Genomic DNA, 25,715 nt, shown 5'->3' on the forward strand with positions numbered 1-25,715 from the left:
GATGATCGTGTGGTTGTTGTTGTTTGTGAATACAAAGGGTATGAGTTGTGGGGGTCTGTCAGGTTAGGTGTGTGGTTTGCTGAAGATTTTGGGAGGGAGCTCCTGTTCCAGAGCAGGACTGATTGGGTTAAGGTTTAGCGTTGACATGACAACCTATAGTTGGGATCAGCAGGCAGAGTTGCAGTCGTAAACGCTTCTCTGCCCTTCCATTAGGGCAGTATATCCCACTAAAAACCCCAACAAACTCATTATTTCCTTATATTTGGTAGGAAAAAGTACACCAAGCTGTTTTTGGAAAGAACTAGTAGAGCTGCACATAATAGTTTTATACTTTTTCATTGTGTTCAAACCCAGTTTTATTGCACAGATGACGCTAAAGATTAAACTTATACTAGAATTACCTTCCAATGGTGGCTGCTTAGCATTGTTTCCAATAGGAGTGATCCATACATTTCCAATAACCCCAGAGCGTCACAAAGTCCAAAGACAACTTAAGAAATGTTTTCAATTTAATCAAAACCATGGTTCTATTTCGTCCCTACTTACCGCTGATCATATTCTGCTCATTTTCAAAATAAGAAACATGGCATCCAGCTATTGTGTTAGAGCGCTAGCGAATAGAAGCACACGTTTTACATAGTGATATCCTTATGTAACGGAAGTAAACAAAATTCTAATGGAGGCGTCTCAGGCAGGGAGAGAAACTCAGTCTGGAGGGAACACAGGGATTAGTCTTTACGGAGCATTCATTTGCACAAAAACCTATAGAACACACTACAGGAAAGTATAAAAAGCCAAATAGCATAATAGGGCCCCTTTAATGGAAGCAAAAGAAGTACAGCACTAGACGCAAAATATTTGTGGTTTTAAGGTTTCACGTCTTTAGTGGGAATATGTTATGTTCAGATGTTCTGCCGGAACACCTCTCTGTCGTCCCAGTTAGTGTCGCTAAGTAGCCAAGCACCTCAGAACTGCAACAGCTGCTGTCGACCTGTCGAAGGAGAGGCTGAGAGACAGACAGACACACACACAACACACAGACAGACACACACACAACACACAGACAGACAGACAGACAGACAGACAGACAGACAGACAGACAGACAGACAGACACACAGACACACAGACACACAGACAGACAGACAGACAGACAGACAGACAGACAGACAGACAGACAGACAGACAGACAGACAGACAGACAGACAGACAGACACACAGACAGACAGACAGACAGACAGACAGACAGACAGACACACAACACACAGACAGACACACAACACACAGACAGACAGACAGACAGACAGACAGACAGACAGACAGACAGACAGACAGACAGACAGACACACAACACACAGACAGACAGACAGACAGACAGACAGACACACAACACACAGACAGACACACAACACACAGACAGACAGACAACACACAGACAGACAGACAGACACACAACACACAGACAGACAGACAGACAGACAGACAGACACACAACACACAGACAGACAGACAGACACACAACACACAGACAGACACACAACACACAGACACACACACACACAGACAGACAGACAGACAACACACAGACAGACAGACAGACACACAACACACACACACACAGACAGACACACAGACACACACACAGACAGACAGACAGACACACAGACAGACAGACAGACAGACAGACACACACACAGACAGACAGACACACAGACAGACACACAACACACACACAGACAGACACACAGACAGGTGAGTGTCTTCAGAAAGGACCGTTTATCTTCAGTTCAGGTGAGTGTCAGCAGGTAAACACACCTGCAGGTCTCCGTGGCAGCAGCTGTCCATCAGCTTCAGACAGAGAGACGTCTCACCCATCAGCTTCTGTCTCACTGAGTCACTGAGCTGACCGTCTGAGGACACAGCAACCAGCAACTTCAACAGGCAACGCAGCAACACAGCAACACGACACGCCATCCTGAGAGAGACCGGCAAAGAGACAAGGGACCAATACGTTAACAAGAAGATATAATCTATATGGTGCCCAATAACACTATATTCAATCAACAAAATGCATTCAGGTCCTTTCAGACGGTGATTCAAGTGTTCAAGCTGCTTACTGATGGTCTTATCAGATCTCACTTCCAGCTCAGTTAAAGCATGTCCAATTTAGGTTCAGAGATGTCCACTACATAGCCAAAGTGGCCCCTGCTCTGCACAACACCTCAGTGACTGCTGATCCTGCCCAGCAGAGGGGGTCCAAACATCCTTTATACTTTACCCAGATCTTTGCTATGAACCCTAGGCTGTAACCAAAAGCACTGTTGCAAATACTGCTGTTCAACCCAGTTATAAACCTTGTCAATTCGCCAAAGACTTCCCAAAAGTGTAAAATTAGAGCAATAATATCACTTATTGACCACTGTGTGGTAACTTAAAGACCTAATTAAGTGATTAATTGACTTTTCTTGTATCCCATCCAATAAAAGCACTTTTACACATCATGTCAATATCATGTCACACTGATGTGTGCATACATAATGCATATGTTGATGGGAGGCTGCCATACTTTAATTTATCTAATTCTCATTCGCACCAATAGGCGCGTTCACACCGGAGTACTTTTCCCGTTTAGTTCCGTTAGTACCCCTGATGTCGCGTTCACACCAAAAAGAGTACTTAGTGCCGGGAACTTTTACCCCCATTTTTAGTGCCTGCTAGAGAGGTGGTACCAAAAAAGTACCAATTTCTATTGGCTGGGCAAATTGCAAACCACGGCCCCCAAAACTGAAAAGTTTTTTGAAGCCGCCATTGTATTTGCTAGCATTAGCCCCGCGCACCAACGCAGAGAGACTAACTTATGGCAACACAAAAGAAAACATGGGAGCAGTAGAGATGAGGAGGTGTCGGCGTTCTGGCGATTTACTCGGAAGGCTTCAGTAGAAGCTGCTGGGAGTCCCAGCAGCTTCTACTGAAGCCAGTCCCCAACTCCGGGGACTTCGGGTGGCAGTATACGCCGTGAAGTGGTTTGCGGCCTGCCAGTAAACCCAAAGCAGAAGAAAACAAAGTGACGTCAGCGGCTTCATTTGCGTAAAAGTACTCCGGTGTGAACGCGATTGGCACTAAGTGCCGGCACTTAGTGCGACAAAGTACTTGGTGGGAAAGCGGCTATTGACTATTGTAGGAGCCAATTAACACTGGGTATAAGGTAGGAACCTATGTTTGTTGGTGAGAGGTTCCGCCGGAAGGCCATACAGTTTTTGACCACACACACGGAGAGCACACACACACGGAGCCCTTCTCACTTCTCTTATTCTTCATTTCCTCGCTCCTCGGTCTCGGTCTCACTGGAAGTTGATTTGTCTGCGCCATCTTGAGTAGCGTCCCAATGGCCTTATTTTTGCCGGAGGAGCGAGGAGTGATAATGGAGGATCTATAATCGAGGAACCACCAGACCATCCTTCGATGAAATCCTCAGACACTCGCCCCGCCCCCTTACTGTGTATCGCTCACTGATTGGACGATGCAGCGCATGCACTGATCTGATGCTTCTTGACATGAGAGCAGTTTCCCAGCAGAGTGAAGAAAATACATGAACCTCACGGGAGTCACTCCTCAGTTTATACCGTGTTTTGTTTCAATTCATGTTTCATTTAGTTACAAATATGTGATATATCTGAACAACAAAGTGGTCAAAAATCATTTTATTCATTTTTTGAGCTTTTTTCGTTTATACATTTTAAGAATGGCGTTTATCTTTTTTGAGAATGAGTTCTTATTTTATTTAATGTATTTGGGTCTACAACAGATGATACAAATGTTTGTGTCATTAAATGTGTACTAACAGGGGCGGGGGTGTGTGTGGAAATAACGGGTACAGAGCTGCTGTCAGACGATCAGCTGTGCAGCGTCATCACAAACAGACGTCGCTTCACGTGACGCTCCGGAGGAAAGGACGTCCCATTGCTCTTAAAACTAATTTCCCTGCTTCTCGTGGTTTCCTTGCGTCCCTCCATGCTTCCCTGGTGGGAGGGACTAGACGCAGGGAAACGACGCAAGTGAGGGAAGCAAGGAATCCATTTAACCAAAGTGAGAAGGGCCCACGGAGAACACACACACACGGACGACACACGGAGAACACACACACACGGACGACACACGGAGAACACACACACACGGGATTACAAACAAACAGAAAGGGTATTGTGTAAACCGTAATATCTTGTGGTGAATGATGGAAAGAAACCAGTAAAAAGGGAAATAAATGGACTGTTTCGAACTGGAAACTTTGTTTCTGACTTTTATTCCGCAGCAAACAAGGTGTGCGTCAATTACACCAACAAAGCGGATCCTCAGAGGCTTAAAGCGTTGGCTTAGCCTCTACATATAGACAACTGTCAAATGAATTTTACAGAGGTCTTTGTAGAAAAAACTGTAAGAGGGTTCGACAGGTTGGCTAAGGCAGCCTTCTGGGCAAATATTATCAGTGTTAATTTAGCTTAAAACCATTGATTGGATGGGAAAAGGACTTCTGTAATACACAATCTGCTCGTTTAACAACACTCAACTTTGGCCACATCAGCTACAAAAAGGACAAAAGGGACATGTGGGAGCAGGATTTTGGAGTGAGTGAGTGAGTGAGTGAGTGAGTGAGTGAGTGAGTGGGTGAGTGAGTGAGTGGTGAGTGAGTGAGTGAGTGAGTGAGTGAGTGAGTGGGTGGGGTGGGTGAGTGGGTGAGTGAGTGAGGAGTGAGGGGTGGGTGGGGAGTGACGTGAGTGAGGGTGGGTGGGTGGGTGAGTGAGTGAGTGAGTGAGTGAGTGGGTGAGTGAGTGAGTGAGTGAGTGAGTGAGTGAGTGAGTGGGTGGGTGGGTGAGTGAGTGAGTGGGTGGGTGAGTGAGTGAGTGAGTGAGTGGGTGAGTGAGTGAGTGAGTGAGGGAGTGGGTGAGTGAGTGAGTGAGTGAGTGAGTGAGTGAGTGAGTGAGTGGGTGGGTGGGTGAGTGAGTGAGTGGGTGAGTGGGTGGGTGAGTGAGTGAGTGAGCGAGCGAGCGGGCGAGTGAGTGAGTGGGTGAGTGAGTGAGGGAGTGTGAGTGAGTGAGTGAGTGAGTGAGTGGGTGAGTGGGTGGGTGAGTGAGTGAGTGAGCGAGCGAGCGGGCGAGTGAGTGAGTGAGCGAGCGGGTGAGTGAGTGAGTGAGTGAGTGAGTGGGTGGGTGAGTGAGTGAGTGAGTGAGTGAGTGAGTGAGTGGGTGGGTGAGTGAGTGAGTGAGTGAGTGGGTGGGTGGTGAGTGAGTGAGTGAGTGAGTGAGTGAGTGGGTGGGTGAGTGAGTGAGTGAGTGAGTGAGTGAGTGGGTGGGTGAGTGAGTGAGTGAGTGAGTGAGTGAGTGAGTGTGTGCACTAACCGTGGCCAGGCGGCTTTGGTTATTTTCTGCAGGACTTCGAGGATCTTCAGTCTACTCGTCTCTTCAGGTGGATCTGTGATCTCCAGGTATCCAAGCACCACCCGCTCCACCTGCCGTAGGTGTCTGCACACCGCCACGCCCATCCTGACCCCGCACACAAAACAAACGTACCCTTACACACTGCTGCAACACCACCACCGAGCACATATCAAACGCTCCTACCTGTCTATGTACAGAGACAGAGCCGAGGCGTAGACGCGCCGCCGCTCCAACTTATGCTCCGCCTCCATGTGAGTCAGGACCAGACGGAGCACGTCGTCATGCCGACAGGGCTTCCTGCGAGATGAAGAGGGGGCGAGAGAGGAGGGGGGCTTCTCTAAAACCACCAACAAGTCCAAAAGACAGGATAGGACCGACTGCAGACAGAGAGAGAGACAGACAACGTAATACTTAATTACATATTCTGCTGACTCAAATGTTAATTGTAAAGTAAATATTGTATTCAATGTTTAAATTGCTTGTGTTTTGATAGGCTGGACAAGCATAACGTATATTTATATTGTGTATTCAATATATATATTCTATAGATATACAGTATATCCTTCATTATTGATATGTATATATTCACTGTTTTGAGTATTTTGTTTATCTTCTACTGCTGATATGTATCTTATTGTTTTTTTAAAAAAAAATCATATTATTTTCTTTTTGTACTTTCTTCTAATTCATGTGCAATGTTTTTTCTTAATGCTGCTGTGACGAAAACACGTCCCAAATTGGGATCAATAAAGTATATATTTATCTTATGTTATATTTGAACACATGCAAAAGGAAACAGTTTGCAATATATTCTTTTTACACCGGAGATAAGTTCCACTGTGAGTTGAAATTCATATTTGTGTGTTAAATTGTTCCAGTGAACTCGACTGTGCACTCAGCGGCCTCATGTCATGCAGATGCAGAGTCAGCGAGTATTTAGGAAATAATGACTGAGGTCTGGACCTCGGTCACCCTATGGCCCAATTCCAAACCTACACCCTAACCCTACCAACTTCCACTCTGTTTGCTCGTTCGCACAGAGGGTCTGTTGGAGTAGAATTCTCCTTAACGAAGTGCTCGGTATTAGAAAATAATACCGAGTATTATTAGTATTCAGTCAAATAAGTGTAATGTTAAGGTGTGTACAGTGTTGGCCCAGTGACTGTGTGTGTGTGTGTGTGTGTGTGTGTGTGTGTGTGTGTGTGTGTGTGTGTGTGTGTGTGTGTGTGTGTGTGTGTGTGTGTGTGTGTGTGTGTGTGTGTGTGTGTGTGTGGAAAGGTTCATGCAAGGACAACATATGGGTAGCTTGAGAGCGTGAATATTAGAAAAAACTATCATAATAATAATATAATAATACCACTTTATTCATATAGCACCTTTCATGCAAGATGCAGCCAAAGTGCTTTACCAGGTAACGACACGATACTTAAGAAAGAGTGAAGAACATAATTAAAAACAAGTTATAAACAAACAGAAAGAGTTATATCACAGAACCATAAAACAATAAAACATGAAAAGTGATACAACTGTAACTACCCCAAATTAAAAAGATAGCTCTTTGTTTTACTTTAAAATACTCCAATGGAGTTTGCTGTTCCAAGATCCAATGGGAGGCTGTTCCACAGCTGGGGCCATCGGCACAGAAAGCAGCCTTTCTTGTAAAATGCTCTGGTACTTCTAAAAGAAATGCATAGGAGGATCTGAGTGTCCTTGTAGGTCTGTAAAATGAAAGGCAGTCACTGATGTGTGTAGGGGCAAGGTTATGTAAAGCCTTGTAAATCATTAAAAGCACTTTAAATTCATTCTGAAAGACACCGGTAACCAGTGCAGGGATGCCTTCACAGGGGAAATGTGTTTCAGTGTTTGTTATAAATACTGGCCGCAGCATTCTGAATTAATTGCAATTTCTTTAAAGATTTTTTTGGGAGACCAGTTAAAAGAGAATTGCAGCAGTCCAAGCGACTAGTAATAAAAGCATGTAAAACCAATTTAGCAGCGTGTTAAAAATGGTCTGATCCTGGCAATGTTCCTTAGGTTGAAAATGGAAGTTTTTGCAACATTGTTAATGAAACATATGAGTAGGAGTAGCTGGAGGGAATTTTCTAATGAGGGCATTCAGCCCTCATTAGAAAACACTGAAGTCATAGAACATCAAGCCACCATAGGAGGAGAAAGTGTCAAAATAGAACAAGCTCTCAAAAACAATGGGATTACAGTTTGTAGATGGAACAGCAGGGGTTAGCACTTTAAAAAGGAGAGAGCATATTCACATCCGGAGACTGGCCTGGGTTTTCATGTTCTTAAAGGTCCCATGTCATGCTTTTCTGGTTATTACCCGTCCCCTTGTGTGTTATGAAGGTTTTTCTGCATGTAAACGGTCTGCAGAGCCACAAACCCTCAAAGTGCACCCTGTAGCGAGTAAAACTCTAACACAGTAAAGACCTGTCTGTGCTGCCCCAGAACGCCTCGTTGGAGATTTCTCATTGTCTTCCTGGGTGCTCTGACGTGGGGATACCCAGAGGCCACACCCTCTGCCAGCATTTCACGAAACAAAGCTTCACAAACCTTTCAGCGATTCATGCCTTAGTACTTTTTTTTAACATATGTAACATTAAGCTGTCTGTGGCTCTTTCCTGCTGTAACGATGCAAATGTCCCCTCTGTGGGACTAATAAAGGTAATCTGATTCTGATGCCGGATATGCACAGCGTAGGACACTGAAGAACGATGCTGTTCCTGCTTTGTTTGGACCAGCGGGAGATTCAGGTAAACAACCTGTAAGTATTCATTGTTGTTTGTGTATTTATGATGTTTAAAACAAACAAGGTATCTACCACGACTGTTTAAATGGGTAAATGTTTTTCGGACTACTACATTGGGATCGTGGAGAAATGCTCTCCGCAGACCCATGCTCACAGCGTTATAAACCTTTTTCTTACTCAATATCAAGCCACACTTATTGTTTTTACTTCGGCTGTGAGTGTTTGTGTGTGCTCAGGATGAGTTTCGCTTGTTCTCCTGTATCGCCGAGAGGCTCGTTGCTGCGATCTGCTGCGAGGAGCGGACAGGCTTCCGCTCCTCGCAGCAGATCGCAGCAACGAGCCTGTCAGCTTCTCGACCAATCAGAGCACACTGGGCTCACAGGGAGGGGGGGGGGGGAGGAGCTCCAACAAGCCGTTTAGGACAGAGAGTGAATACCGGTGAATACACATACTTTACAGAGATGCTGTATGAGAAACCAATGTGAGTTTGGAAAATTGCACAGTATAAATCTATTTTAGTAGACCTCAACAATGGAATTATGATCAGTAGAAATGGCCATGACATGTCTCCTTTAAGAATAAAACTGAATGCATCAGACTGTGATCGTCTGCAGTGCATTCTGTGAACCTGATGAGACTCCACGTGCTGAAGAGGTGCGTGTTCATATTGTAGCCCAAGCCTGGACCTTTGTTTTTATACACAACAGGCCCACTACATTAAGTGCTATTCCAAACCAACTGGTGGAGAGTGGCAGTCATTAAACCCTCCAACAGGAGGTCTGCCTCAGTCCTGACTAACCCCCCTCACTACCTGATTCTGTGCATGCCGTTTGTGGCTGTGCAAACATTTACTAGTAAACTGCGCAAAATAAGATAGACATTTAATATTGCCATACTGATGTTAGGTTACATTGTATTTGTATATGTTGTACCCATGTCTAGTCTAGAAAAAGTTAGACCTAATTTGACCGTAAAGTTTTATATATTTAGAGACTGTTAACCCCTAACCCTGTCAAGAACTATTTTATCTGAGGGTCTTAAGTTGGTTTCTAAAAAGGCTAGCGCAACACTAGTGAACATACATTGGGATTTAGGATTGCCAATACTAGATTACCTGCTAGTGTCACATTTCTAGCAAAAAAATCTCTATGGATGAATCCCAAAACGGCACACAAGTGTCATTTAACATACTCAAACTTATATTCAATAGATGTATACATTCACTCCAAAATTCACGACATAAGAATGCTATTGAAAAATCTACCCAGCAGCAACCATTGGTGTTTTGAATAGTTGCAGAGGTATGGGGCTTCATAATAACATACGGTGGATTGGTTGCAAGTGTGTGTGTATGTGTATGTGTATGTGTGTGTGTGTGTGTGTGTGTGTGTGTGTGTGTGTGTATGTGTGTGTGTGTGTGTGTGTGTGTGTGTGTATGTGTGTGTATGTGTATGTGTGTGTGTGTGTGTGTGTGTGTGTGTGTGTATGTGCATGTGTATATGTATGTGTATATGTATGTGTGTGTGTGTGTGTGTGTGTGTGTGTGTGTGTGTGTGTGGTGTGTGTGTGTGTGTGTGTGTGTGTGTGTGTGTGTGTGTGTCTGTGTGTGTGTTACCTTGATTACAGCAGTGTCTGTAGAGTACAGATGTTTGAATAACGCCTGGTAGAGAACTTCTGCTCTGTTGAACTGACGCAGATCAGCAGCAGGCTGAACACAAACACAAACATCATCACCATCATCATCATCATCATCATCATCATCATCATCACATGTACTGCACTGACTGGAGACCACTGACACCGACGCAGTGTGACGGCACAACTACACTCACAACAGAGTCACCACTGTAGGAACAGATAGAGCTGCAGTATGGTAGAGATAATGTGCAGCACACATTATTCAAGTGTTTTATCTCCCCCCAATATACAAGTAAATAAAAGTATTGAAACTTGTTATTATTATTGTGATCAATACGTTGAAATGTTTTCATTTATTGAAAGCAGTAATACAGTCTAAATATGTATTCATACTGTGTGTGTGCATAAGAGTGTGTTCTCACCGTGTTGAGTACAATGTGATGCAGACAGCGTACTCCCAGAATGCAGTTCTCTTGTCTGAAGTGGTCTGTGAGGAGGAGGGAGGGGGGAAGGAGGCGGGACAGGTGAGGGGAGAGCGAGGGACGAGTCACCTAAACACAGACAAACACAGTTAAAAATGTAACACTTGAGTTGGACATTTTCAATGCACATGGATGTAAACTACATTTGAGCTTATGAACGCATTATGGCTGAATGAAGGTCAAAGGTCAAACCTGCAGGAGCGTCCACGCGAACACGAGCTTCACTGCTTCATAGCGATGCCACAAGTCTCTGCAAAGCAAACAAACAAATATACACACACACGAGGACCCTCCTTGACCTAAAGCAATGTCTTTGCATTGCAAATATTAAATAACAGATCCTCACTTGGTCAGTTGAGGCTGCAGGATGTCCAGGATCCCTCCGAGAATTCCTCTGTTCTTCCCTTCCTCTTCTCCCTCCTTCGTCTGACTCCCGCCCCCCATCAGGAGGTGGGGGGAGTCCGTCCAGCCCCCTGTCCTCAGCAGCGCCTCCTGCAGGCTCCGAGCCCCAGCTCTGGAGGAGGAGCTGGTCCAGGGCTGGTCCTGAAAGATTGAAAAAACTTAACATTTGATTTCATGGTTTGTTATTTCAGATTGTATATCTTAAAGAGGAAATATTATTTTCAGTGTCTCTACTTTAAAGAGTCCTCTCCTGCTGATGTTCAGGTGTATATCAGTATGTAGTGTCTCTACTTTAAAGAGTCCTCTCCTGCTGATGTTCAGGTGTATATCAGTATGTAGTGTGTCTACTTTAAAGAGTCCTCTCCTGCTGATGTTCAGGTGTATATCAGTATGTAGTGTCTCTACTTTAAAGAGTCCTCTCCTGCTGATGTTCAGGTGTATATCAGTATGTAGTGTCTCTACTTTAAAGAGTCCTCTCCTGCTGATGTTCAGGTGTATATCAGTATGTAGTGTCTCTACTTTAAAGAGTCCTCTCCTGCTGATGTTCAGGTGTATATCAATATGTAGTGTCTCTACTTTAAAGAGTCCTCTCCTGCTGATGTTCAGGTGTATATCAGTATGTAGTGTCTCTACTTTAAAGAGTGCTCTCCTGCTGATGTTCAGGTGTATATCAGTATGTAGTGTGTCTACTTAAAGAGTCCTCTCCTGCTGATGTTCAGGTGTATATCAGTATGTAGTGTCTCTACTTTAAAGAGTCCTCTCCTGCTGATGTTCAGGTGTATATCAGTATGTAGTGTTTCTACTTTAAAGAGTCCTCTCCTGCTGATGTTCAGGTGTATATCAGTATGTAGTGTCTCTACTTTAAAGAGTCCTCTCCTGCTGATGTTCAGGTGTATATCAGTATGTAGTGTCTCTACTTTAAAGAGTCCTCTCCTGCTGATGTTCAGGTGTATATCAGTATGTAGTGTTTCTACTTTAAAGAGTCCTCTCCTGCTGATGTTCAGGTGTATATCAGTATGTAGTGTCTCTACTTTAAAGAGTCCTCTCCTGCTGATGTCCAGGTGTATATCAGTATGTAGTGTCTCTACTTTAAAGAGTCCTCTCCTGCTGATGTTCAGGTGTATATCAGTATGTAGTGTCTCTACTTTAAAGAGTCCTCTCCTGCTGATGTTCAGGTGTATATCAGTATGTAGTGTCTCTACTTTAAAGAGTGCTCTCCTGCTGATGTTCAGGTGTATATCAGTATGTAGTGTCTCTACTTTAAAGAGTCCTCTCCTGCTGATGTTCAGGTGTATATCAGTATGTAGTGTCTCTACTTTAAAGAGTCCTCTCCTGCTGATGTTCAGGTGTATATCAGTATGTAGTGTCTCTACTTTAAAGAGTCCTCTCCTGCTGATGTTCAGGTGTATATCAGTATGTAGTGTCTCTACTTTAAAGAGTCCTCTCCTGCTGATGTTCAGGTGTATATCAGTATGTAGTGTCTCTACTTTAAAGAGTCCTCTCCTGCTGATGTTCAGGTGTATGTCAGTATGTAGTGTCTCTACTTTAAAGAGTCCTCTCCTGCTGATGTTCAGGTGTATATCAGTATGTAGTGTTTCTACTTTAAAGAGTCCTCTCCTGCTGATGTTCAGGTGTATATCAGTATGTAGTGTCTCTACTTTAAAGAGTCCTCTCCTGCTGATGTCCAGGTGTATATCAGTATGTAGTGTCTCTACTTTAAAGAGTCCTCTCCTGCTGATGTTCAGGTGTATATCAGTATGTAGTGTCTCTACTTTAAAGAGTCCTCTCCTGCTGATGTTCAGGTGTATATCAGTATGTAGTGTCTCTACTTTAAAGAGTGCTCTCCTGCTGATGTTCAGGTGTATATCAGTATGTAGTGTCTCTACTTTAAAGAGTCCTCTCCTGCTGATGTTCAGGTGTATATCAGTATGTAGTGTCTCTACTTTAAAGAGTCCTCTCCTGCTGATGTTCAGGTGTATATCAGTATGTAGTGTCTCTACTTTAAAGAGTCCTCTCCTGCTGATGTTCAGGTGTATATCAGTATGTAGTGTCTCTACTTTAAAGAGTCCTCTCCTGCTGATGTTCAGGTGTATATCAGTATGTAGTGTCTCTACTTTAAAGAGTCCTCTCCTGCTGATGTTCAGGTGTATATCAGTATGTAGTGTCTCTACTTTAAAGAGTCCTCTCCTGCTGATGTTCAGGTGTATATCAGTATGTAGTGTCTCTACTTTAAAGAGTCCTCTCCTGCTGATGTTCAGGTGTATATCAGTATGTAGTGTCTCTACTTTAAAGAGTCCTCTCCTGCTGATGTTCAGGTGTATATCAGTATGTAGTGTCTCTACTGTAAAGAGTCCTCTCCTGCTGATGTTCAGGTGTATATCAGTATGTAGTGTCTCTACTTTAAAAGAGTCCTCTCCTGCTGATGTTCAGGTGTATATCAGTATGTAGTGTCTCTACTTTAAAGAGTCCTCTCCTGCTGATGTTCAGGTGGTATATCAGTATGTAGTGTCTCTACTTTAAAGAGTCCTCTCCTGCTGATGTTCAGGTGTATATTAGTATGTAGTGTCTCTACTTAAGAGTCCTCTCCTGCTGATGTTCAGGTGTATATCAGTATGTAGTGTCTCTACTTTAAAGAGTCCTCTCCTGCTGATGTTCAGGTGTATATCAGTATGTAGTGTCTCTACTTAAAGAGTCCTCTTCCTGCTGATGTTCAGGTGTATATCAGTATGTAGTGTCTCTACTTAAAGAGTCCTCTCCTGCTGATGTTCAGGTGTATATCAGTATGTAGTGTCCTCTACTTTAAAGAGTCCTCTCCTGCTGATGTTCAGGTGTATATCAGTATGTAGTGTCTCTACTTTAAAGAGTCCTCTTCCTGCTGATGTTCAGGTGTATATCAGTATGTAGTGTCTCTACTTTAAAGAGTGCCTCTCCTGCTGATGTTCAGGTGTATATCAGTATGTAGTGTCTCTACTTTAAAGAGTCCTCTCCTGCTGATGTTCAGGTGTATATCAGTATGTAGTGTCTCTACTTTAAAGAGTCCTCTCCTGCTGATGTTCAGGTGTATATCAGTATGTAGTGTCTCTACTTTAAAGAGTCCTCTCCTGCTGATGTTCAGGTGTATATCAGTATGTAGTGTCTCTACTTTAAAGAGTCCTCTCCTGCTGATGTTCAGGTGTATATCAGTATGTAGTGTCTCTACTTTAAAGAGTGCCTCTCCTGCTGCTGTTCAGGTGTATATCAGTATGTAGTGTCTCTACTTTAAAGAGTCCTCTCCTGCTGATGTTCAGGTGTATATCAGTATGTAGTAGTGTCTCTACTTTAAAGAGTCCTCTCCTGCTGATGTTCAGGTGTATATCAGTATGTAGTGTCTCTACTTTAAAGAGTCCTCTCCTGCTGATGTTCAGGTGTATATCAGTATGTAGTGTCTCTACTTTAAAGAGTCCTCTCCTGCTGATGTTCAGGTGTATATCAGTATGTAGTGTCTCTACTTTTAAAGAGTCCTCTCCTGCTGATGTTCAGGTGTATGTCAGTATGTAGTGTCTCTACTTTAAAGAGGTCCTCTCCTGCTGATGTTCAGGTGTATATCAGTATGTAGTGTTTCTACTTTAAAGAGTCCTCTCCTGCTGATGTTCAGGTGTATATCAGTATGTAGTGTCTCTACTTTAAAGAGTCCTCTCCTGCTGATGTCCAGGTGTATATCAGTATGTAGTGTCTCTACTTTAAAGAGTCCTCTCCTGCTGATGTTCAGGTGTATATCAGTATGTAGTGTCTCTACTTTAAAGAGTGCTCTCCTGCTGATGTTCAGGTGTATATCAGTATGTAGTGTCTCTACTTTAAAGAGTCCTCTCCTGCTGATGTTCAGGTGTATATCAGTATGTAGTGTCTCTACTTTAAAGAGTCCTCTCCTGCTGATGTTCAGGTGTATATCAGTATGTAGTGTCTCTACTTTAAAGAGTCCTCTCCTGCTGATGTTCAGGTGTATATCAGTATGTAGTGTCTCTACTTTAAAGAGTCCTCTCCTGCTGATGTTCAGGTGTATATCAGTATGTAGTGTCTCTACTTTAAAGAGTCCTCTCCTGCTGATGTTCAGGTGTATATCAGTATGTAGTGTCTCTACTTTAAAGAGTCCTCTCCTGCTGATGTTCAGGTGTATATCAGTATGTAGTGTCTCTACTTTAAAGAGTCCTCTCCTGCTGATGTTCAGGTGTATATCAGTATGTAGTGTCTCTACTTTAAAGAGTCCTCTCCTGCTGATGTTCAGGTGTATATCAGTATGTAGTGTCTCTACTTTAAAGAGTCCTCTCCTGCTGATGTTCAGGTGTATATCAGTATGTAGTGTCTCTACTTTAAAGAGTCCTCTCCTGCTGATGTTCAGGTGTATATCAGTATGTAGTGTGTCTACTTTAAAGAGTCCTCTCCTGCTGATGTTCAGGTGTATATCAGTATGTAGTGTCTCTACTTTAAAGAGTCCTCTCCTGCTGATGTTCAGGTGTATATCAGTATGTAGTGTCTCTACTTTAAAGAGTCCTCTCCTGCTGATGTTCAGGTGTATATCAGTATGTAGTGTCTCTACTTTAAAGAGTCCTCTCCTGCTGATGTTCAGGTGTATATCAGTATGTAGTGTCTCTACTTTAAAGAGTCCTCTCCTGCTGATGTTCAGGTGTATATCAGTATGTAGTGTCTCTACTTTAAAGAGTGCTCTCCTGCTGATGTTCAGGTGTATATCAGTATGTAGTGTGTCTACTTTAAAGAGTCCTCTCCTGCTGATGTTCAGGTGTATATCAGTATGTAGTGTCTCTACTTTAAAGAGTCCTCTCCTGCTGATGTTCAGGTGTATATCAGTATGTAGTGTTTCTACTTTAAAGAGTCCTCTCCTGCTGATGTTCAGGTGTATATCAGTATGTAGTGTCTCTACTTTAAAGAGTCCTCTCCTGCTGATGTTCAGGTGTATATCAGTATGTAGTGTCTCTACTTTAAAGAGTCCTCTCCTGCTGATGTTCAGGTGTATATCAGTATGTAGTGTTTCTACTTTAAAGAGTCCTCTCCTGCTGATGTTCAGGTGTATATCAGTATGTAGTGTCTCTACTTTAAAGAGTCCTCTCCTGCTGATGTCCAGGTGTATATCAGTATGTAGTGTCTCTACTTTAAAGAGTCCTCTCCTGCTGATGTTCAGGTGTATATCAGTATGTAGTGTCTCTACTTTAAAGAGTCCTCTCCTGCTGATGTTCAGGTGTATATCAGTATGTAGTGTCTCTACTTTAAAGAGTGCTCTCCTGCTGATGTTCAGGTGTATATCAGTATGTAGTGTCTCTACTTTAAAGAGTCCTCTCCTGCTGATGTTCAGGTGTATATCAGTATGTAGTGTCTCTACTTTAAAGAGTCCTCTCCTGCTGATGTTCAGGTGTATATCAGTATGTAGTGTCTCTACTTTAAAGAGTCCTCTCCTGCTGATGTTCAGGTGTATATCAGTATGTAGTGTCTCTACTTTAAAGAGTCCTCTCCTGCTGATGTTCAGGTGTATATCAGTATGTAGTGTCTCTACTTTAAAGAGTCCTCTCCTGCTGATGTTCAGGTGTATGTCAGTATGTAGTGTCTCTACTTTAAAGAGTCCTCTCCTGCTGATGTTCAGGTGTATATCAGTATGTAGTGTTTCTACTTTAAAGAGTCCTCTCCTGCTGATGTTCAGGTGTATATCAGTATGTAGTGTCTCTACTTTAAAGAGTCCTCTCCTGCTGATGTCCAGGTGTATATCAGTATGTAGTGTCTCTACTTTAAAGAGTCCTCTCCTGCTGATGTTCAGGTGTATATCAGTATGTAGTGTCTCTACTTTAAAGAGTCCTCTCCTGCTGATGTTCAGGTGTATATCAGTATGTAGTGTCTCTACTTTAAAGAGTGCTCTCCTGCTGATGTTCAGGTGTATATCAGTATGTAGTGTCTCTACTTTAAAGAGTCCTCTCCTGCTGATGTTCAGGTGTATATCAGTATGTAGTGTCTCTACTTTAAAGAGTCCTCTCCTGCTGATGTTCAGGTGTATATCAGTATGTAGTGTCTCTACTTTAAAGAGTCCTCTCCTGCTGATGTTCAGGTGTATATCAGTATGTAGTGTCTCTACTTTAAAGAGTCCTCTCCTGCTGATGTTCAGGTGTATATCAGTATGTAGTGTCTCCATGCTTTAATGTTCAAAAAGCTCTTTATTTTTCTCATACTGCCTGTGCTGCAGCCCCTCTATTCACCCTCTGTCTGAAACCAGAGCCCAGTCTGCTCTGATTGGTTAGCTGGTTGGCTCTGTTGTGATTGGTCAACCGGTTAGAGATTAAGTAAACAAAGGAGTCCAATGGAGGCGTTTCAATATTATGTATTATTATTATGTATTATTATTATTCTTGTCTTGCCTTCTTTGCAGCATCAGTCATCCGCATTGAAACAAGTAAAACTATGTGCCAAACCCCCCTTTTGTGGGAAGGTGCAATGCAATAACCACCTTTAAGGTACCCATTTTATTTGATCATGGTTTTGTTAAGCTAGCTACGGTAAAGAAACTCTGGCTTTGTCAAACTGGACTCATCGTACAGCCTACTGGAGACCTACTTATATGACAGACAGGTGCAAATCTGTGGACTCACCTGGAAATGAGTGACAGCTAACACGCACAAATGTGGAGCTACAACCAGTAGCAGACCAGTCCGACTGCCTCCATTACCCAGAGTTCCTAGCAGCGCTGTGAGGGCAGAGCATACTGCTTGTGCAAGATTTGGGACGCTCTGATAGGCTGCGGCAGGCAATGAGCTGCAGTCGTCTTCACAGAGCGGCAGAGATGCACAGCCAATCAGAGCGCTGACCAGATTGCTGTAAGCCTCCTGAAGCTCCGCCCACCCATCATCTTGATTGGCTGTGAACAGCCAATTTGGATCTGCTATTTTGAAGAGCTGTTCCACATGACCAATCAGAGTGCTTGTTTCAGAGTCTGAGGAGGCACCAATCAGCTTCTCCTGCAGCTGGGACAGGAGCTCTGTGATAGGAGGAAGGTAGGGAGAGGGGAGGGGCTTATCGGAGGAGGAGGAGGAGGAGGAGGAGGAGGAGGAGGAGGAGGAGGAGGAGGAGGAGGAGGAGGAGGAGGAGGAGGAGGAGGAGAAGAGATGAAGCTCATGAAGCAGAGATGAAAGCTCCATACTGAAGTGGAGGGAGAGAGGAGGATAGCAAGAGGATGAGATGATGAAGGAATAGAGAAAAGATGGGGACCAAATGAAACAGGAGGGACAGAGCAGATGACGGGAAGACAAGGGAAAATATACACAGAGATATTAACAGTTAACTAGCAAAGTCATACATTTCCTCTCATTCAAATCTTTATTAACAAAGTCTCACAGCCTCACATTAAGGTAAAAGCAAGCCGTTTCCCTAGCTCTGTGGCAGCTGTCCATTCTGGAATCTTAACTCAGCCGCAAAGGAGAGAAATATACCTGATAAGCTAATACAGATATCCTGTCTGCTGTGTGAGGAGGGCCACATATCAGAGTTGTTCCCAAACCTGGAGAGGACGTATACAAAGTTGTTGACTTTCTAAAAGAGAAAGGTGCGCGTTTTGAGTCTTTATCTGAGGCCGGGTTGGAAAGTTACATATACTTAAGTACTGTACTTAAGTATGATTCTGAGGTATTTGTGCTTTACTTGAGTATTTTCATTTTATATTACTTTACACTTCTTCACCATTACATTCTGGAGGTAAAATTGTACTAGTTATTTTTGCAGTTTCAGCTTATACAATATAATATAAATCAAGTAATGAATTATGATTTATGATTCCCTTTAGAAAGTCATAGCTCCACCAGCTGCAACATTTACACTTCAATCCATTTAATTGTATTATCTTTCAGTAATGTAAAAAATATATGTTTTTCTTGTTTGTTTTCCTATGACCAGAGGGGTAAGAAGTACTCAGATATTTTACGTCAGTAAAACTAGCAATACTAAAAAAAAAATAGAAATACTCTGTTACAAGTAAAGGTCATGCATTCAAAATTGTACTCAAGTAAAAGTACAAAAGTATTGTATAATAATAAATAAAAAAGTATAAGTATATTAACGTATTAATGATACATAATGATTATTTAGTTGATTTATTTTCTTTATTATAAATCTATACTTGGTAAGTAGCTGGTAACTTAATTAGTCAAATAAATATAGTGGAGTAAAATGTAAAAATATGTCCTCCAAAATGTAGTAAAGTCAAAGTATAGAGTAGCATAATGTGTAATAAATACTCAAATGAAGTACTTCACAATTATACTTAGGTACAGTACTTACAATAAATGTACTTAGTTACATTCCACCACTGCGTTTGACATAACATAAATAATAATAATAATAAATGTTTTACATTAAAATGCTGCAGGTAAATTATGTTTCCAAAGCCGATTTAATATGTATTTTATTGGCCAAGGTGCAAGAGTAATATGAACACACGTGCAAGCCTGATATAACACAAATACTACAATTAGCCTACTATTTAGAGTATATTATCAAATGTAAACATGTTGGTGATAATCGTTTGACGTTGTTCTCAAACTCTCCATGAAACGTATAAGCATACCTTATATCAGCAGCTTATTCTCTTCTCCCATCGATGTGAAGAAAGAAGAATCTTTTTTCTATAAATTCACTTTTAAATCAGACAGTCAACATGCAGACTGATAACTACGGTGGTTTTACAGAGAAGAACAGAGTGTTTGGGAAAATATTTCCGGGTGAGTACAAGCTCCTCCTGAAAGGTTCCGACCCCGCGAAATCTTCACACTACGTCACTGCTGAGCGCGAGGATGATTACATGTTTTAAAAATAAATACTGTATATTAACCATTGATATAAAGTACATTTACTCAAGTACTGTACTTAAGTAAAATGTTGAGATACTTGTACTTTACTTGAGTATTTAAATTGTATGCTACTTAATTGCTTAATTACTTTTACTAATTTATGTGTTACCTTTAGTTACTTACAGATTTGGATTAATGATGTGAAATACAATCAAGTCTTAAATAAGACTTTAGTTCCACCTGGAGTAAATCCACCAGCTACCCTGCAGTATACAAAGTCATTCAAACTAGCTGCACCTTTACCAGCTTTGAGAACACTTTCATGATCAATCATTATAAAACATATCATATATATTATTCTGAAATGGACCAATCTGCACAACGACTATTTTTACCTTTGGTACTTTAAGTATATTTTGAATCTAATACTTGTATAGTTTTACTTTAGTAACCTTTTGATTGCAGGACTTTTACTTGTATCAGAGTATTCCTACTCTGGTACTTCTACTTTTACTTAGGTACAAGATCTGAGTACCTCTACCTCCTCTGTACAAATATTTCAAACAAAAGTAATTATAAGACAGTGTGGTAGGCTACTGATACTAGAAAATTCCAATAGGGTGGTAATTCGAAGTTCAAAAGTAAAAGTACTAAGTATGCAGAATAACTAATTTCACAATCAGATATTATATAATGAAATTATTATTTGGTTGATGATATTAGGATGCATTGTATGGCATATTCATAGTAAATGAATGTTTTATATTTTGGTAGCTTCTAAATCCGTGTATCTACCGTCCATTTGTTTTTCTTTATTAAGCAAATAAACGGAAGAGCGTCTGAGAGGCGTTTTAGCGATCACAAAAAACGGCCAAGACACATATTGAGCCCAGAAAATCAGCAATACTTCCAGTCAGTAGGCTACTCCGGCAGCAGCATTTGTACCCCTTGGAAAGTCTTTAGAGTCTGGCCTGGATAGCTGGTCCCTATCCTTCAGCAAAGTGACACACCCTTGTGACTCTTGTTGGCCTTTTATGAAGCTGCTGTCTTTTAAAATATGATTATTTCTCTGCTCCTAGTTCATTCCTCGCAGATCCTTCCATCAGTCCCAGTCATTGCATGTCAGTCAATAGAGCTTCGAAAAATGTGTCCAATTCAACCAAATGTTTTTTGTGAGTGAAGGCCAGAGCTAAATGATAGATTGTTTGATTGTGTAATTAAAAGGTGAGAGAAAATAAATCCACATCCTCCTATGAAACGTATTTTATTTCCTTTTCCATGTTATACTTAACATGGCCTTGTCGACCTTCCGCTTCGCGTCGGGACGAACCACGCCCCTTAACTGTGATATAATGACCATATACCACGGCCTGTCGTGAGCTATAGCTTAAATATATATCATAATTGATGCAGTCTTTCTGAACACGTTTTTTATTAAATACTGCAAATGAAGAATATTTTAAATGTTCTGCACAGATAGTGCCTTAACTTAAATTTGAAAACACGTGGCAACTTTATTAATACAGCAGTTGAAAAGATTTGTGGAAGGGTAAATTCTTCGCTTCAATGGCTCTCTAGAAAAACGGCGTTTTATGGTTGTATTATCCTCAGATAGTGGTTTGTTTAAATAACTAGTGACATTTTAATAAATATTGCAAAAAAGGGCTCCAAAAAAGGCATATATATAACCTGGCTGGCCGGGTTAACCAGTGTGTATTTCTTCAAGCACCACAAGATTCAGAGTTTAAAAAGTACAATTCTGGGCCACTGATTGTGTCATTTCTCCAAACACATACAGTAAAAATGGTTGTTTTTTAAACCTTAAAATGGTGCAGGAAAAGGACTTTACATTGTATTATAAAGACAGGACTATTCAGTTAAGAGAAGAGAAAAAGGAAAGCAAATAATGTTATAATGGGTGATGTAACATTAATGACAGACATAATATGAGGTCCTTGGCACTCAGACTCTAGAGAGGTCATTTTGTGATCATGGGGCATCACCCTTACAGCATCAGGAGGACAATATCATGGAGTCAGACACTGGAAGTGTGCTGGAGGCGTTGACTGGGAGTCTGGGACTGATGGAAGGATGAGGCTGATGAGACTGAAGAATCTGCGAGGAACGAATTAGCGGCTGAGAAATAATCATAGCCTATATTAAAAGACAGCAGCATCATAAGAGGCCAACAAGAGTTACAGAGTGTGTCAGTGTGCTGAAGGATAGACCAGGGTTGCGTTCCAATAGTCAATTTAGCTTAGGAACCTTCCTAACCAAGTGAAATGACCCGGAAGTAGGCCTACGTCAGTGGCAGCCATGTTAAGTGCCGTTCCAATTCTCTAAATGAAAGGAAAGGAGGTTTCAAACTTCCTTTATAACCTCCTTTAGCTTAGGAACCACTGGACCTCCCTTACCGAAAGGAGAGGAGACAATGCTGCCCCACAATGCATTGCAGCCGCAGCATTTGCCGTCACACAACAGTCGGCCGTTCACGGAAACAACCGATTATGACCGAGAAATTATATCATGAAAGTTACGGTGCTTATTAAGCTTTTTAAAACGTATGTGGTAAGTTGCCAAAGTGCTTTGTTTTGAACGTTCATCAGTATTATAATCAAAAAGAGAAATATGAACGTTAGTTTTTACTGAAATGATCAAATAAAGTCAACATCTCACAGTCTTCACTGAGCTGTGTGGAGTTTGTTCAACTTTTAAAAGATGTTTGAATGGTGATATACACAGTGATAGATGGTAAGGACTAACGTTTATAATAAATACATTTGTATTTATTTTAAGATATGTTCAAACAATCATGCATATTGGGATCATTTGTATTAATGTGGACCGGAGGGAGAGGGTGACGAGCATAAGTTTCACTTTCCTTTTTTATTTCAATTCCAACTTTGGTCATGAAGAATATGTTTCTCTGTTGTCCACGTTCATAAAGCATAAAGCAACAGCATCAGAGCGCGGTGCAGAGTCTCTAGATGAGTTTACAGTAGTCCCTCGTTCTTATTAAACATTCATGTTGTAGTCCGCTGTATAGAAAACTGTAGTTTCCATAGTTTCCCCACAGCAGCAGACGCACATTCATGACGTCCGCTGGCGCATCATAAACACGTCGGATAGTGAAAGTGCATTCGGATTCTCTGAAGTACCGCAGTCTCTTCTCCTAAGTCCTTTTGAATTCTCCTATCCACTATCCCTTAACCCTGTGACGTTTCACTCAGAGGTCAAGGAATAGGAGATAGGGTTAGACGTTAGGAGCTGATTTTTGGATTATCTGACCGCAACCCACTTGACCATTTAGTAAGGTAAAAAGCAAAAAGGCCTCTCAGACGCTCTTCCGTTTACATGTCTAATAAAGAAAAACAATTGGACGGTAGATACACGTATTCTTCTATCCTCGTTAAAAGATGGTGAGAGAAAAAATAAACAGTGAATAAAACATTTGAGGACTTTATTTAAATAAAATACAAAATACAATTATTCTTCCAAAAGGAAAACATGATGAGGTCATAACTGAAGAGACTTAAATACAGCTTATAAACATGTTCAGACATGTTAGAGATCAGAGATTCTGGTTTGAAATAAAGTTAATGTTACCATTTAACATCAGACAGACTGTAGTAGTGTTTGCGGTGACATTAGAGGGAGATTAAAGCACATTGAAAAATACATTTATTTTTCCTGTTTACCATGAATCAGCATCAGAGATCTAGAGTTAAAGTGCTTCCTATCTGTTTACAGACACACAGCCACATCAGAGCTGATTCCCAAAGGGTTAAATGCCTTTGATGACCACACACACACACACACACACACACACACACACACACACACACACACACACACACACACACTCTCAGATTAACTGCATTTATTCATATTTCAAAGCAGGAGGAAGTTTTGAAGCTGCTGTGCTCTGCTGTCAGAGGATGTCCTTTACACTCAGTAACAAACACACGATCCTCAAAGGTTTCCTTTTTAAATATAAATAGTTCAGTCAAGATCATTTATATAGCACATTTTATATGATCAACTTAAAAAAAAGGTAAATAGGCTGCATGACAAAAACATAGCCTAAAAGATTATTTCAGGCATTAATCATAACATTGAAACAAATAACTAATAAGATAAGGAGAAATACATGTACAACAACATTTAACAATACAAATATATACATCTGAAGGTATTACAATAGAAAGGTCAAAAGATTGAAAAGGTACTATTATTGCTCCATTAGCATACAAAAACTGCTAGTTGCTATAGCCACTAATTATTTTTATAAATATGAGCACAGGCAGAGTAGCTGACTTAGAGGCATTCAAACACACAGGTTAGTGAGTGTTGGAGGACAATCTTAGTGTACACGTTTATAAAAGAATAAAGATCAATTTAGGATTGAAGATGCTGAATCCATTTCTGACTCTTTCATCAAAAATGGTTGTTTTAACCAGAAAGTGGCCATATTTGTACTCCCAGTGGGCTGATTTATTTTGAAGCTTTAGGGGACTCCGGATCATTCAGATTGGACAGATTCATTATTTGAAAAATAATAGTCCACATTAGAGGTAATACTTTTCATCTTGTGCTCTATATCCAACGGTTGCAAAACTACTCAGTCAACATCATCCCACAGAGAGTACAAATATTGCCACTTTGTTAAAACTGCAAATTCTGATCCTTTCAGAAATGGATTCAGCATCCTCAATAAGCCCCAAAACCACCTCAAAATTCTCCAAATCCACCAATCAATTTTTTTATTATTGTCTGCATATGCTATGATGGTAATTAATGACACAACTTATGCTTTGGCACTGGCAAGTAGATTTTTTATGAAAAGCCCTTTTTACTTTCAACCAAACACGTCCTGCCCACACGGATATTTAGTTATAGGACATAGATGCACATGAAAACTGAGCTGAGGTTCTTCTGCTGCCTGAATAACAAATGTCCTCTGATTTGTTCTACTGACGGATGATTCATCCTGTGTGACGTGAGAAGGTTTCAATTGTGTTCAGACTGCTCGTATCAGAGCTATTGCTAATACTATCACTGTTCCTGTAAAATGGGAATCTTTTTGAAAAAGAACGGAGCCCCATTGAGCTTTTCATTCACTTCATGGTTACATTTCCAGCCGACAGCTTTTCTGTATGTCTTGTTTTCTTTCTTTTCTTGTCAACCAGCTGCCAGGAAATGAAAGAGCTGATAAGGAGCATGTGAACACACACAAGCTGATTTCAATCCAGATGCTATTGGTGGTCTCATACTCGTAGGTTCACCTATGAACAATGATTCCTTGTGAAGAACACCCAGAGATCAGGTGTTGCCAGGTTACAGTACGTTTTAGTGGTTACATAGGTCAGAGGTCATTTCAGACTCAGGTACAATTTAAAATCTCAACATTGTGGTTGAAGGAAACATCATATTGAAGAGTGAAGTGCCACTTTCCTTAAAATAAACTCACATTATATTGAAAGAAAACCAATAATTAATGCCAAACCCTGTATAATTATTTAATCATTAATGGTGGAGGAAAATCTTTTTTGTATTTAACTGCTTACATTCTTACCCATTTAATGAAAAACCAACGCTTGATCCAAAGCAATGCATTTTTAATGTGTTAAGGTAACAACAACAATTCCAATCCTGTTGGCGGTACAGGAGCTCCCGGTGTGTTTAAAAGAATTTCCCAATTCGGGATTAATAAAGTATCTATCTATCTATCTAAAAAAGTGATTGAATAGGCTGCCACTAAAAGGAAACACAAAAACAATTCAAATTCTCCAAACACTAAATTGAATCCAACCGACCCTTCGCTAAACCGCAGTTACAGTAGCGATGATCTGGTACAAATGTATGCAGCGATCTCCTCCGAGTCCTCAGATGATGAAGAATTTGGATGAGCACTTACCAGAAACACGAAAAAAATCATGTGGATAGGATGTGTCACTTGGAAACACGATGTTTGAGTGCAGGTTGTGGCTCAGCGGAATAATGCATTTATAATTTGTTCAGAGGAGAGCAAGTTCGAATCCCACTGCAGTCACCATGTTGTTGCAAGTGAATTTACTCATTTTTGAAAACATTGGGTTTGTTTTGTGTCTTTGACATAATCATTTGACGGCTTAATGAGTACCTTAATACATCCTTAAGTTTGTGTGTCTGTTTTTCTGTTTAGTTGAT

At 41.2% G+C, this 25,715-nt stretch overlaps 1 protein-coding gene across 1 annotated transcript; it reads right to left on the bottom strand.

The window, feature by feature from the left end:
- Nucleotides 1–331: 331 nt before the first annotated feature.
- On the bottom strand, nucleotides 332–19,438 carry tti2 (TELO2 interacting protein 2). Its single transcript, XM_034199323.1, has 10 exons — nucleotides 19,304–19,438; nucleotides 17,337–17,883; nucleotides 10,658–10,854; nucleotides 10,504–10,561; nucleotides 10,252–10,380; nucleotides 9,807–9,899; nucleotides 5,614–5,807; nucleotides 5,392–5,535; nucleotides 1,814–1,973; nucleotides 332–1,006 (listed from the first exon to the last, which is right to left on the bottom strand). The coding sequence occupies exons 2-10, from the start codon at nucleotides 17,880–17,882 to the stop codon at nucleotides 875–877; spliced, it is 1,653 nt and encodes a 550-aa protein (XP_034055214.1). The 5' UTR covers nucleotide 17,883; nucleotides 19,304–19,438; the 3' UTR covers nucleotides 332–874.
- Between the last annotated feature and the right edge of the window lie 6,277 nt (nucleotides 19,439–25,715).

This window comes from Gymnodraco acuticeps, unplaced genomic scaffold, assembly GCF_902827175.1.
Source record: "Gymnodraco acuticeps unplaced genomic scaffold, fGymAcu1.1, whole genome shotgun sequence".
NCBI classification, from domain to species: domain Eukaryota; kingdom Metazoa; phylum Chordata; class Actinopteri; order Perciformes; family Bathydraconidae; genus Gymnodraco; species Gymnodraco acuticeps.

Bases quoted from the DNA above. Each gene is read 5' to 3' on its own strand.
- tti2 (XM_034199323.1), bottom strand. From the start codon at position 17,882: ATGGAGCTTTCATCTCTGCTTCATGAGCTTCATCTCTTCTCCTCCTCC. The intron at 5,808-9,806 runs GTAACACACACA...CTCTGTCTGCAG, and splicing joins CAGACACTGCTGTAATCAAG to TCGGTCCTATCCTGTCTTTT. The intron at 1,007-1,813 runs GTGTGTTTACCT...TCTGTCTCTCAG, and splicing joins GCTGCCACGGAGACCTGCAG to CCTCTCCTTCGACAGGTCGA.